The sequence below is a fragment of the Sorex araneus genome, chromosome 3 (genome assembly GCF_027595985.1).
Source record: "Sorex araneus isolate mSorAra2 chromosome 3, mSorAra2.pri, whole genome shotgun sequence".
NCBI lineage: Eukaryota > Metazoa > Chordata > Mammalia > Eulipotyphla > Soricidae > Sorex > Sorex araneus.
In genome coordinates this window covers 28470419-28483675 of record NC_073304.1, presented here as the reverse complement: position 1 = coordinate 28483675, position 13257 = coordinate 28470419, and the positions used below count along the sequence as shown (strand labels likewise).

Genomic DNA, 13257 nt, shown 5'->3' with positions numbered 1-13257 from the left:
AGTCTGATTTGAGAATAAAGGTGATAGACTGGTTGGGGAAGCAGATCACAGAGAAGTTAAAGATAAACACACAGTAATGGGAGTGCCTTGGGAGCACTGTGATGGGTGAAACCCAATAAACTTAAGCTCCCTGTGGCCAGGGAAAAATAACAAACCAATGTTATTCTACAAAGTCCCCTAAAGATGCTCCACATAAAACTGGAGTCATCCTAAGTGGATTCTTTGTGGGAAAGAATGATATTATGACTATAGACATGCACCAATTGATGCAAAGATTTTTCCATCTCCCTCTGGATGTGTGCTAATTGGAATCAGAGTTTCTTAGGGAAATATATTTATTTTGTCATTGGGTAAAATGCCCCCTGAATTCCTCAATTGAAATTGCCTTATCATTACAGGTACTGACATTGTGCAGTGGCTTATGAAGAACCTTTCCATCGAGGATCCAGGTACTTGACCCTTGGACACTGACTTTATTGCCATTACTCTTGTAAATACTCCATAACCAAGATCCAAACTAGATGTGTCTACCCTCCTGGAATCTGGAGGGTAGAATTCACATTTATAAATGTGAATTCCTGGATGTGGCTGCACCCCATTTACAAATAAAATTAATTAATTTTCTCCACTGAGTAGCTATCTTTTAAGTCATCATTTACATTTAAGTCATCCTCAAAGGGAGAGAGCAACTATTTAGAATGCGAAAAAGTCTGGTACCGTAATGTGTGAAATGAAATGAATTCTTGTTAGCCACAGCAATCATAGATAAGTTGTAGCACTGCCACAGAACTGTCTTCTAAAGCCAGCTATTAAAATTAGATTGCCTGATCCACAATTAAGATGTTAAATTATTTGCTACAACTCGTATTTTCTGTTTCTACAAAAAAATGAAAGAATGATCCCCATCCCCAACTTAATCCTGCATTTTAATTAGGAAAACCTTACCAGAAAAACAAAACGCTGGCCAATAAAAGAGTTTTCAAATCTGTCTTCCAACCAGAAAAGAAGTAGTAAAATGTATTTTATATGGCATAATTAGAAAATGGGGGGGTTCCTGAAAAATAAGAATTCTGGTTACTGTAAAGCTTTTGTAGATAAACTTATATCCTAGATAGCAAGGAAAGCTTATGATCCCTGTTGCTCATTAATATTTTCCTGAATTTATTGTACTCTCCCTGTCATAATTCAGTATTTTTGATGCCTAAAACTTTTATTTGAAAGCATTCACTAGTCTATTCTGACATTTCTGGGAGACCTTGCCTATTTTTCTCAATTAAATGACCTCCAATTGCTGTGCTTTTAAAGGTTTCTTTAAAGTCCTCTCTGACTCTTTGACCTTCAGCTGTGATTTCTTGCTGGGTTCAGCATGTCAGCTCAGGCTTTCTTCTCAACCGATGCTCCTAATATACAACTTGAAACAATACAGTCTACATAGAGTTCACGTCAATAGAGTTGCCAGAAATCTGAGTGCCCAAAAAAGGGTCAAAACTATGCCCCTAAATGTGACACTAGCCTTTTTACCACCTTGATCAATATTCATGCTCATGGGGAGGGAAAATTCTGAATTTTAGCCTGGTTCTTCATCCACAGAGGCAACTATATATGCTAATCCTTTCAAGGCAAGAAAAATCAACTACCTGAGGAGTTTTTTTCTGAAGCAGCCTAGATTTCTCAATGCCCGCCTATAGAAACCATACTTAACAAGTTGCTACCAAATTAGTTGGAAGTGTTTAAAGTCAGTATTTCTTTTGTGATACACTATAGAACACCTTTCTTTATTGTTTTTCTTTTTCTCTTCCAAAGGATCTTTGTACGTGTAGGTATAATCCTCAAACACCTCTGAAAATCTATATAAAACAAAATAATATGATTGTTATGTTTCTAACTTACGTTTTCTATTATCATTGGTACTAATAGCAGTGGTGGCAGCAGCAGTGGTAGAAGTGGTAGTACTCTCAGAATCTTGAACCCCCCAGTAGCCAGTGAGTAGGGTAAAGAAGCCCCTGGACCTCGCATGAGAAGCTTCTGCGAAAGTCTCAAATGAGAGAGACTTGTTAGTGATGGTCTGATAGCCTTGGGAGAGCATACGGATGTTAGGACCTGTTTGAGCTTCTGAGAAGGTATTGGGTAGTATGAGGTAAGAACAACTCACCAGTTGGGAATACAAGGAAAGGAAAGAAATGGGTCGAACAAAGGACCTGAGAAACCCCAGGACCAACTTCTGTCCCCACTCCAGGCCCCATCCCTTCGCACTTCCTTTTATCTTTCCATCTGCCACATTTCTAATAAAAAACCCAAAATATCCAGTGAGATTTTCAGTCTTAGATTTCTGACAGTACGTCACCTTTTGCTCACATTTTTTGCTTCCTTCCTTGGGGATGTGGGTGTCAAGAAATTTCTCTTTTTTTGCTGGACCTATAATTTTTGAGGATATTACAAAGCAGATTGGTCATCATGAAGCAATAAAATATATCTCCATTCTTTTGACTCCACAAGTTACATTACTTGTCCTTTCTGGGTGAAGCTAGGCAATTCTCAATAAACAGAATGTCTGTTCTCAATAAACAAAATAAACAAAACCTCTTGAACAGTTGGTATGTCATGCCAAAGTAAGTTATTTTTAAAAATTCATAACTTGGGGTCAGAGAGATAGTATAGTGAGTAGCTTGCTTTGCACATGGCTGATCCAGGTTCGATCTCTAGCACTTCATACAGTCCCTCAAGCACAAGCTGGAGTGATCCCAAGCACAGAGATAAGAATAAGCCTTAAGACCACTGGGTACAGCCCCAAACCAAATAAACCAAAACAACAACAAAAAACAGAATTTATGGAATTAATCATCCCTGGAGTTTCCCCAATCTGGGGCACCTCTCAGGTCCCATGTCCAAAATTCCTTTTACCAGCAAGAATATTTGTCAACTTTATCACTTATGGTAAAACCATATTTACATTTAATATTTTCTCTTAACTCTGTGCAAAATACAGGAAACTCCTGACTAGTTATGGAAATATATCTACAGCTGGTGCTAAAGTTACAAAATAACTTGATTGTGAGAAAAATATAAATACTTCTACCAGGTAGATCTCCTATACCATTTTATCACTGCATTGGCCTTCAAGCAAGAAAAATTATATTCCATCTTCACTGAGTGAAGATAACACTTCTTCATTGCGGGTTGAACACAAGTGAGTCCCAACTTTCTACAAGCAGTGAGATTGCTTGTAGAATCATTGCTGAGAGTGATTTAAAAATACATATTATAAAACAAAACAATACAAACCAGGCTGACAGTACTTACTGAACATGTACCCTGCATCAGACCCTGGCAAGCACTTTCTGTGAAATATCTCAGTGGAAGACAGGTCTACCCATACTGAGCTCAGGCTCATTACCATGCAGCTAAATTTTCTCCTACAAGATTTGACACAGGAAAGTTCAGCAATGTCAGATTCTCAGAGTTGGATCCAGACAAGTCCAGACATGTATCAGCCCCTCCCATCCATGGATATCCCCCTTCTCTACCACCAACCCCATCTCCCACCCTGTCCCAGAGCAATTGATTATATCAGAAAAAAATGATATCTGGGCATGATGGCCATTGCCTGTGCTTTCCTCTCCCTGTGTAAATTTCTGCTTGTCTCCCTGCCTCTTGATGTCTTCTTAATGACTTCTTTTTCTCTTGCCTCATCCCTGCAGTTGAAGCAATCCACTTGGGAAGCCTCATAGCTGCCCAGGGCTACGTCTTCCCCATCTCGGACCATGTTCTCACGATGAAAGATGATGGCACCTTTTATCGTTTCCAGGTAGGCTTTGCTGCTGATTCTTCTTCCCAAGGAACCATGTGCTGATTTCAGATTTAACAACCGAATTAAAACATGGAGGATGGGGATCTGGTGGTGGAAAAAAGCAACCCTTATTCTCTGTTAGTGGGAATGCCATCTGGTTAAGCCTCCGCACAAAACAATATAAAGATTCATTCACAAAAGTAAGAATAGGGCTTCCACAGGATCCAGTGGTTTCACTTCTAGGTATCTAACCTCCAAAACAAAACCGTTCATTCAGAAAGACAGATGCATATCTCTGTTCATTGCAGCACTTAGTGCAATAGCCAGGATATGGAAACCACCCAAATGTCTAATGACAGATGAGTGGATAAAGAGGTTGTGAGATTAATCCACAATGGAGCCTATGCAGCCAGAGATGGAATCCTTTAATTTGCTACAACTTGGATACAACTGGAGGACATCGAGTGAAATAAGGCATAGAGAGAAGATCAAATACCAGATGAGCTCATTCATTTGTATTATAGAGAGACAAAACAAGGGTATAGACAGTATTGAAGGATGACAAAGCCTTGGCTTTGGAGTACAAAACTGAGAATACCAAGTTGGGGTGGAAGTGGAGCATGGATGAAGAGGTGGGTTGGAAGTGACTTAGGGCACTGTTGGTAGTGGTGAAGAGATGAGGTAACTTGCATCAAACCCATAAACATTGGACATAGAGATGACACAGAGGTTAAGGCATTTGCCTTGTTCACAGTGTGGACCCTGGTACCACATATTGTTCCCACAGTCAGGTATGACCCCAAAACAAAAGCAAAAACAAAACCCCTCCATGGTAAACATATGACTTAAACTATAATAACTACACTTTGATTGTTTTGGGAGGGGATACATTTGACTGTTCTTGGGGCTCTGCACTCAAGGATGACTTCCAGAGGGGTAGGAGATTGGGAGCTCAGGAGACCATAATGTGGAACCAGGGACCAAGGTCAGCTACATGTAAGGCAAGTACTATACTCTCTGTACTCTCTCCAACCCTACATTAATTTCATTTAATAAAATGTTTTAAACAATTTTTTCTTTTCTAATCATGAGGGGGTGTCAGGGAGAGAACAGTGAGAAAGGTGCTTATTCTGCATGTGGCTGACTTTAGTTAAATTCCCACAACCACATAAGGTCCCCTGAGCACTGCCAGGGTGATCCCTGAGCACAGAGCCAGGAGTAAGTCCTAAACACTGCTGGATATGGCCCAACCCATCCCCCAAACCACTCTCTGCCCACCCCTTAAACACACACACACACACACACACACACACACACACACACACACACGGGACTTTAAAGAATATCCCTGACTCCTCACCAGCACTGCAAAAACCACTCAGACCCTGGTCTGGGCCACTTGTTGCTCCATTTAAATAATAATAAAATACCTTTGTGGAAAGCTTGCTTTCTGTAGAGCAATTGTTGCATCAATTTCTTCATTTATTCTGAAGCTCAGACATGGTCACTGGGAAGATGGTTTCTCATCTTCCGCGTCAGAAACCCCAAGTGTGGTGGGCAGAACTTGATTTGACTCTGAACCCAGATCAGCACAGTTTTGGGGACAAGTTTCAATTTGCTATCTACTAACCCTCCACAATTTTTTGCTACTTCCTTTCTCAGAACTTGTTGAGAAGGTGTTGACAGTCTAAGGGTTGTGTTGACAAAGAGTCTAAGGGTTGTGTTAAGATCAAAACCAAACAGTTTGGGGGCCAGAGTGATAGTACAGGAGATAGGGGACTGCCCTGCATTCACCTGGCCTTGGTTTGATCCCTGGCACCTTATATGGTCCCTTGAGCCCCACCAAGAATAAGCCCTGAGCGCAGAGCCAGGGGTAAGCACCTGCTAGGTATAGCCCCAAAACAAAACAAAACCAAAACTAAAAACAGTTTTGGAATAGAGTTCTTCAGAGAGGGCAAGGCAGGTGGGTCCTGGTGGGTCTTTGAGGACCCATTCCAAAATACTCTAAACTCAGGCTTGCTCTCTCCTGATTTTGCTACTGGAAGTCCAAGCTCAAGACTCCAGTAGACATGTATGATAAGAGCACTTATCTGGCGCACAGATGGTTGCCTCTTGCTTTATCTTCACATGTGGAGACACAGGGAGACAGAGAGACAATAAGGAAAACCCTGCTGTTTCTTCTTCCTCTCTGATGAGGGCATCTCCCATATGACTTCCTTTTAACTTGTCCTAATGAGTGCCTCCTTCCAAATTCAGCCTGGTTGGAAGCAGGAACTTCCTCCAAGGAGTCTGGGGGTCACACAATTCACTCCTTAACGAAGGGGTAAAAAGAGGTTGGCAGGGATGTCAGATGTGTCCATCTGGCTTCCACTCTCTTGGGATAAGAAATGTTTGTGCTGTAAATTAAATTGCTCCTTCTGGCATTTATTTTGCTGACCTGGATGTCATTGACCCGCTTCTACCTTAAAATGTTGACTGGCTTCAGCCTTGTTAAGGAATTGGGGAAAGGGGGGTAGTGGGGTGTGGATGTGAACAAGGGGACAGGATCTTCCCTGAATGCATATAAGGAAACAGAAATGTGGGTACAGGATACATCTGAGTCCTGACTCCTGTGTTTTTCTACAGGCTCCCTACTTCTGGCCTTCGAACTGCTGGGAGCCAGAGAACACCGACTATGGTGAGCAGTGGAGCCCGGGTCCATACTGTTACTCCAGGGAGCACAGAAGACAGATGCTTAGACTGCAGTGCACAGGGAGAAGGGGTGGTCTTTCCCCCTTCATCAGCCTTTTTTTAGAGGCTGACCTATACAATCAGCACCCTGTGCCACATGGGGATGAAAGACAACATGAGCATGTTGTGTGGTGCTGAAGAGAGGATGGAGGAAGGGAAGGGCAGCTGACAGGCTCATTCTGTGAAGCTCTGGAGATCTGGGAGCTCAGAGTGATGCTACAGGACAGTGACTGCTGACCACTTTTCCCTAGGATTGGGTTCCAGGAAAATCTGGATCACAGGACCACTTGTCCTTGGCCTATTCTGTTCTCACAGACTTGCTAAGGTTTCCTAACAACTCACTGGCATTTTTGAAAGTTGGGTATTGGGGGGATAAAGGGACTTAGGAGAAAAGGAACAGGACAGTGAAGGGTGAACAGAAGATACCCTAAATAGGAAACCAGAGTGGGTATGTTGGGAGCTGGGTATGCTGTGAATTATTCTACCAGGCAGGGATGTGCTGTTTGTCAACAGGCTCTCTGTGGAGACTGTCGTATTCCTGTGTTCTTGTCTAGAGAAGTGACCTTATGCCTCTATTTCAGTATTCTGAGGCCTGGAGACCCTGTTCTCATACGGGCACACTCTTTTTCCTCTACGGCTCTGTGAGGGTAGCAGCGGGTGGCAAAACACACCCAAAGAACAGAGCAGGCCTAAGGCAGAGCTGTAACTCAAGTATTTGCTGACAGCTCTCGGTCTTTCTCAAAGGTAGCTGGTGGACACCAGAAGAGGCAGCAGAATTTGAACATGAACCCAGACACATGAGCCTTTCTCCTGTCCCTGCGCCCAACATCCTGGCGACTGCTGGTAGAGTTGGGCCCAGCTCTCGATCTTGGAACCCCAATGGGACAAACACCATATGGGGCCTGCAGCTATTCTCTGGGTTTCTCACATAGTTGTTTGTTCAGCAAGACAGGAAGGAGGCGGAGGAAGTAGTGGGAGGCTGGTTTGGCCGCTGGAGATGTTCTGGCTAGTTCAGGAGTCCTGTGAGTTAAGGCCCGTCCCTTTGCATCCCTGGTCAAAGACGGGGAAGCCAGCAGGCTGGCTGCAGAATGGGATTCGGACAAGTTTAATTAGCTGCCTTGTTTGGCCTCCAAGCACAGCAGCCTCTGCCTGTCTGTCAGCTATGTGAAGGCACCCGGGGCCCCCCGCCTCGAGCTGTGCCGGGTTGTGCCCTCAGCTATATGACCTGAAGAGCAGCAAGGCTACATCTCAGAATGCAGAGCCACATTTGGCTCTAAGACCAACACTTCTGGGACTGAGAAGAGGCTTCACAAAAGCCCAATTTGGAATTTGAATCATTGTCACCCTGTTCCTGGCGGCCACCGTGTGCCCTTGTAGATGTGAAAGCCAATATTTTTCCAGACCTCAGAGAGGTTAGAAAGGGAGCAGGAGCAGATATCTGGGTCCGAGTAAGAAGAAAAGATTTACTTGAACATAAAACCCCACAGCTCAGGCCATCTGACGCAGCAGACCTCTCGGCTCCCTTCTCTGTCTCTGAGGGTTTTCCCATCTCATCATTTTAACTGTGCAACATGAGCAAGAATAAAAATAACAACTTGTACCGGTACTCCTAAAAGCAAAGTTGTTTTGAAGCCCTGTACCTTAATTTTGACAAATCAGGTGAAGTCCAGGCTTAGGGAGCTAACGTACTTATTGCAGTCCCAAAGCAGAAATTCTGTATTAACCAAGTGAATTTGGGACCAGGAGTAGAGCTCCAAAGTGGAACATTTGCTTTACATGTGTGAGACCCCAGGTTCAATCCCTGGCACTGCAAAGAGAAAGAAAAGAAAGAAAGATTGTTCTGCACCGCGTGGCACTTGCTGCACTAGCTATGTGACTTTGGCCAGTGAAATAACCTCTCTGTGCCTTACAGACCTAGTATTCAAAACAGAATAGTAATAATGCTTGTCCCCTCTTGTGATTTGGTTAGGATGAAAAGAAATGCATATGCAGATTCAAAAGTGGCCATCAGAACTATGGTGGTGGTTACTGTCATCACTACCGAGCTAAGGTTTGATGTGCTTCATTTCCCGGAGGCACTGTTGCTGGAAACCCGTTTATGGAAGCTGAGGTCTGATATCCATTGATGAGGCCCAGAGGTTGTTCTTTATTCACAAGCACTTCCGGGTCACTTCCCACAAGTCAAAGGGGTTGAGGTGAGGGGGACTCACAGTTTTGCCCTGCGAGAAGGCCAGGCTGGAGAAGTGAGGAGTGGGTGGATAAGATGATGATACAAGTGACTGGAGTATTCAGAATTTATGAATCTCAGTGAGTGTTCAGCTGAGAATGTTGAATGAGAATGTTGGGCTGGGAATATTCAACAAGAATGTTGAGTAGACAGGGAAGGGTCAGTTTCCATCTGGAACAGATTGGATACCACCATAGGTGCCCAACAATGAGGAATAAGTAGAAAATTTTCCCTTCATCCATCAAAGAAGGATGAATACAGGACCCAACTCACAGAATTTTAGGATTGAGTGCACAAACATTTGCAAAGGCTCTAGAATGGTGGCTGACATTTAACCCACACCATGAAAGTGGATTTTCTGTTATGATGATTCCCTGAAAACAGTGCTTGCACCTATGAGGCACTCAATAAATTTTTAAATGGGTGAATGGATGAATAAATGAATGAGTAAGTGGGTCAGTGAATGTCACAGTGGAAAAAGCTCTGAACTAGATCTTAATTCTAATTCTACCTTCACCATTAACTCGCCTCTGGGTAAATTGCTCCACTACTCTTGGCCTTTTGTTTTCCCATAGGTCAATGAAGGGTTTGTGCTGGATGGTTGCCAAGGTTACTTCCGATGCTAAAATCCTATTGTTCTAAAAAAAATTAATTAGAGTATGAGGAAAATAGAGAAATTTATGATTTACGTGTCCCCTAGTTTAGGAGATGGAAGTAAATATTTTTATCACTAATAAAGGCCACTTTCTTAAATACCTTGGACTAGGATAAAGTCAGTATATTTCTTAATATTTAACTGCACAGATCTGCTCACTGGGACTGGAGAGCTAGTACTTGCCTTGCACATACCTGACTTCAGGTACTTACGTTCCTTGTGGTTCCCTGAGCCCTGCCATGAGTAATCCCTAAGCACAGAGCCAGGAATAAACTCTGAGCACTGCTCAGTGTCTCACCCCCACCAAAGAATTTGCTCATTTTATGACTTTTGCAATGCTTCTATTTTTTATCATGATGAGATTCACTGTGCTTGAGATGGCAGTGGATTGTTCAAGAGAAAAGTCACTGGGACCCAGAGGTAACTCTAAGGGATGCAACACATACTTTACATTGGGATCTGTGGGTTCTATCCCTGGCACTTCTGGTCTCCCAAGCACCAGGCACTGGAAATAGGTCCCAAGCACCACAACATGTGGCCCATCCTCCACCCCCAAGAATCAAGTGAAATGTTGGTGAGGAGCCAATGTAAGGGTAAGGAGAACCATACTTTTCTATGAAAAATTAAACATGAGGGACCAGAGCGATAGTATTGCGGGTAGGGTGTTTGCCTTGCATGTGGCTGATCGGGGTTTAATCCCTGGCATCCCATATGGTGCCCTAAGTGCCACCAGGAGTAATTTCTGAGCATAGAGCCAGGACTAACCTCTGAGCATCGCTGGTTGTGACCTCCCATTTATATATATATATATATATATATATATATATATATATATATATAAATTAAACATGAACAAACAAACCCTGCCTGAGCTAAAAATGGGTCTCTCAAATGTGCTCTTCTAGGGCTGTTGGTTGGATGTTACAGTGAGCTCTGTGAAGAGACCCTGGGAAAGCAGACAAACACCAGAGAAAGCATGTTCCAAGAGGGTGTCCCTTCAACCATTTACATTCTACCCACCCCCAAGTTACATGGAACAGAATAACTCATGTTTGACATCTGTCCCCTGGGGACACAAGCTGAACATATAAGGCTGTGTGACCCAGGGTCATCCGGAGTGACACCGGCTTGTATTCCACGCATGAAAAGTTACCTCACAACTTAGCCATGGGCCCCTGAAGATTTGGAAATATCTTGGCATGATTTTGCCTGAATTCAGTCCATCATTCAAATCTGGATTAACCTCATCTAAGTTTTACACCCGCCAACACATTGTATCATCTGGAGCAGCTTTGTCAATGTACCCACTGTGACTTGCACTGCTGTTGGGTCAAGATCTGGTAGGTCTGGTAATATGCCAGGCTCCCTGCTTCAGGTTGCTCCTCCCCTGCCCCCCCCACCAGACAGTCTGCCTGATTGGTGGTGCAGGAAATCATAGGAGGTACTGTGTAACAACCCCCTCATCAAACATAACAGAGGAAAGCTCTAGCTGTCTGGTTCATTGGAGATGTTGCTACTCTAAGACCACAAGTACCTCAAGCCTTTGTTTCTCAGTCTGTTTTGTTGTTGCTTCTAGGATGTGCTCCATGATACAGCCTAGGGTTCATGCCCAGTTCAGCTGTCAGTCATATCGTTTCGAGCATCACTGACTTCTAAAATGGCTACTCTTAGGTTCTTACTTAGAAAGGCTATTAGAAAGGCTATTCCAACAATCTTAAGCATAGAAAGATCCCCAGAAGTCAGACGTCAAAGAGTGAAGTGAAGACAGAAACATATTACAATACAGTGCTAGGAAGGAATGGATGGATAACTGCAGAGATGAACAAGGGTGGACAGATGGACAGATGGACAGTTGAATAGACAAGTGGACAGATGGATGGATGGATGGATGGATGGATGGATGGATGGATGGATGGATGGATGGATGACCACACCACACTGCTGGCTCTGTACACGGTGTAATTTTTCTTGTTCCCTCAGCCATCTATCTTTGTAAAAGAACCATGCAGAACAAAGCAAGGCTGGAATTGGCAGATTATGAAGCGGTAAGTATAATTATTTTCCAGAATAGATACGAGGTGAAAGTAACAATGTGTCTGCAATTCTATTCCAGCATATATTTTCCCCCTTTTCACTCCTCAATTCCTTTCAGAGAATAAAAAGTCTCTTCTATTCCCTCCTTTTCCTCAGTCCCTCCTACCATCACAATAAAATAATGCCTTTTAATAAATAATTCTCAAAACTCAGCAATAAAATATCAACTCAGCTTAGAAACGGGCAAAATTCTAAACAGGCAACTTTACCAAAGAGAACTTGAATACAGCAGAGAAGAACACAAAAGAACTTTTGAAATCATTAACACTGGGAAAGTGCTAATCAAATCTATGAGAGAAACTATGACAGACCTATAAGCATGACTTAAGTATAAAGTCCTGATTATTTCAGTGCTGATGAGGATGTGGTATGAAGAGAAATTTTCCTGCATTGCCAGTAAGAAATGTCAAATTGTGCAGCGGCTCTGAAAATGTTGTTTGGTAGTTTATCATAAAGTCATGTATATGTACCATATAAATAAGCCATTCTATTCTTGTACCATGTCCTAGAAAAATCAGAACTAATGCTCACACAGCCTGTACACCAAAGCAGCTTTAGTACCCAAATGTACTTTAATGGGTGAATGGTTAAGTTAACCTGGTAAATCCAACCAATGAATACTATTCTGTAGTAATGATACAACAACCACTTAGATAAGTATCAAATCTTTTATGTTGAATAAAAGAGGACAGTCTCAAAAGATTATAGATGGCTGAGCCCATGTACATGGCTTTCTTATAAACACAAAGCTTTTGTAAAGGAAAACAGATGAGTGGTTTCCAGGTGTATTAACGAGGTAGGATGTGGCCATAAAGACAGCAAAAGGGAGTTGGGGAGTGATAGATCTTGACTGCAGTGGTGATTACTAAATCTATACTTGTATTAAAATTCACAGAACTGTTTTCAAAACGAGAGGCCAAAGTTACTACCGGATTAAAGTTAATTAAAATTTAAAATTGGAACTGAAGAGGTAATCAGTAGGTAGGACCTTGCATGCAGGAAAACCAGGTCTGATTATCAGCATCCCATGTGGTCCCATGAACCCACCTATCAGTAAGCCCTAAGTACGACTGTGTATGACCCCAACCCTATGATTCATTAGTATAAAATAATTTGTTCATCGATTTGCTCGAGTGGTCACCAGTAACGTCTCCATTGTGAGACTTGTTGTTACTGTTTTTGGCGTATCGAGTATGCTACAGGTTGCTTGCCAGGCTCTGCTGTGCAGGCAGGATACTCTTGGAGAGCTTGCCAGGCTCTCCGAGAGGGGCGGAGGAAATATTATAAATCAAAATGGCATCTTTATGCTCATTTTCCCTGTGATTTGCAGTAGATGCAGATTCTAAGGGTGAGATGCAGTGTAGAAGAGAATGTGTGTGTTGTAAGAAGCACTTCCTTTCCCAGTTATTCTCACCTCAACCTTTTTTTCACAAGATGGGCTTCTGTGCTAAAAGTGGAAGCCTCACCACCACACTCATGGGTGTTTTCATTTACTAGGAGGAAGTTGTGGTCTATATACACAGTGGAAACCTATGGATGCTATGAAAAAACAAAATAATGCAATGTGCAGCAACATGAATGGAACTAGAGGATACCAGAATGAAAGGGATATCAGAATGATATACAGAATGATCTATCTCACATGTAGAACTGAAAGATACACAGAGAGGTAGCAACAAAGATCCCAAAGCAACATAACAGCAGAATTGGCATGCAAAATTGACAGGGAGGAAGAATGGGGTCCTGGTGGGGTGAGATGGGTAA

The 13257-nt window shown here is 42.7% G+C and overlaps 1 protein-coding gene across 11 annotated transcripts in view; it reads left to right on the top strand.

Moving 5' to 3' along the window:
* Nucleotides 1-13257, top strand: part of RGS6 (regulator of G protein signaling 6) — a 561022-nt gene that overhangs the window by 458888 nt on the left and 88877 nt on the right. For all 11 annotated transcript variants that reach the window (XR_008629102.1, XM_055129995.1, XM_055129998.1 and 8 more), the window contains exons 4-7: nt 399-449; nt 3699-3805; nt 6413-6464; nt 11380-11444. Coding sequence is in view for 10 of the 11 variants with exons in the window: in XM_055129995.1 (XP_054985970.1) it covers nt 399-449; nt 3699-3805; nt 6413-6464; nt 11380-11444 (275 nt within the window). In the remaining variant the exon portion in view is untranslated. The remainder of the gene's footprint in view (nt 1-398; nt 450-3698; nt 3806-6412; nt 6465-11379; nt 11445-13257) is intronic.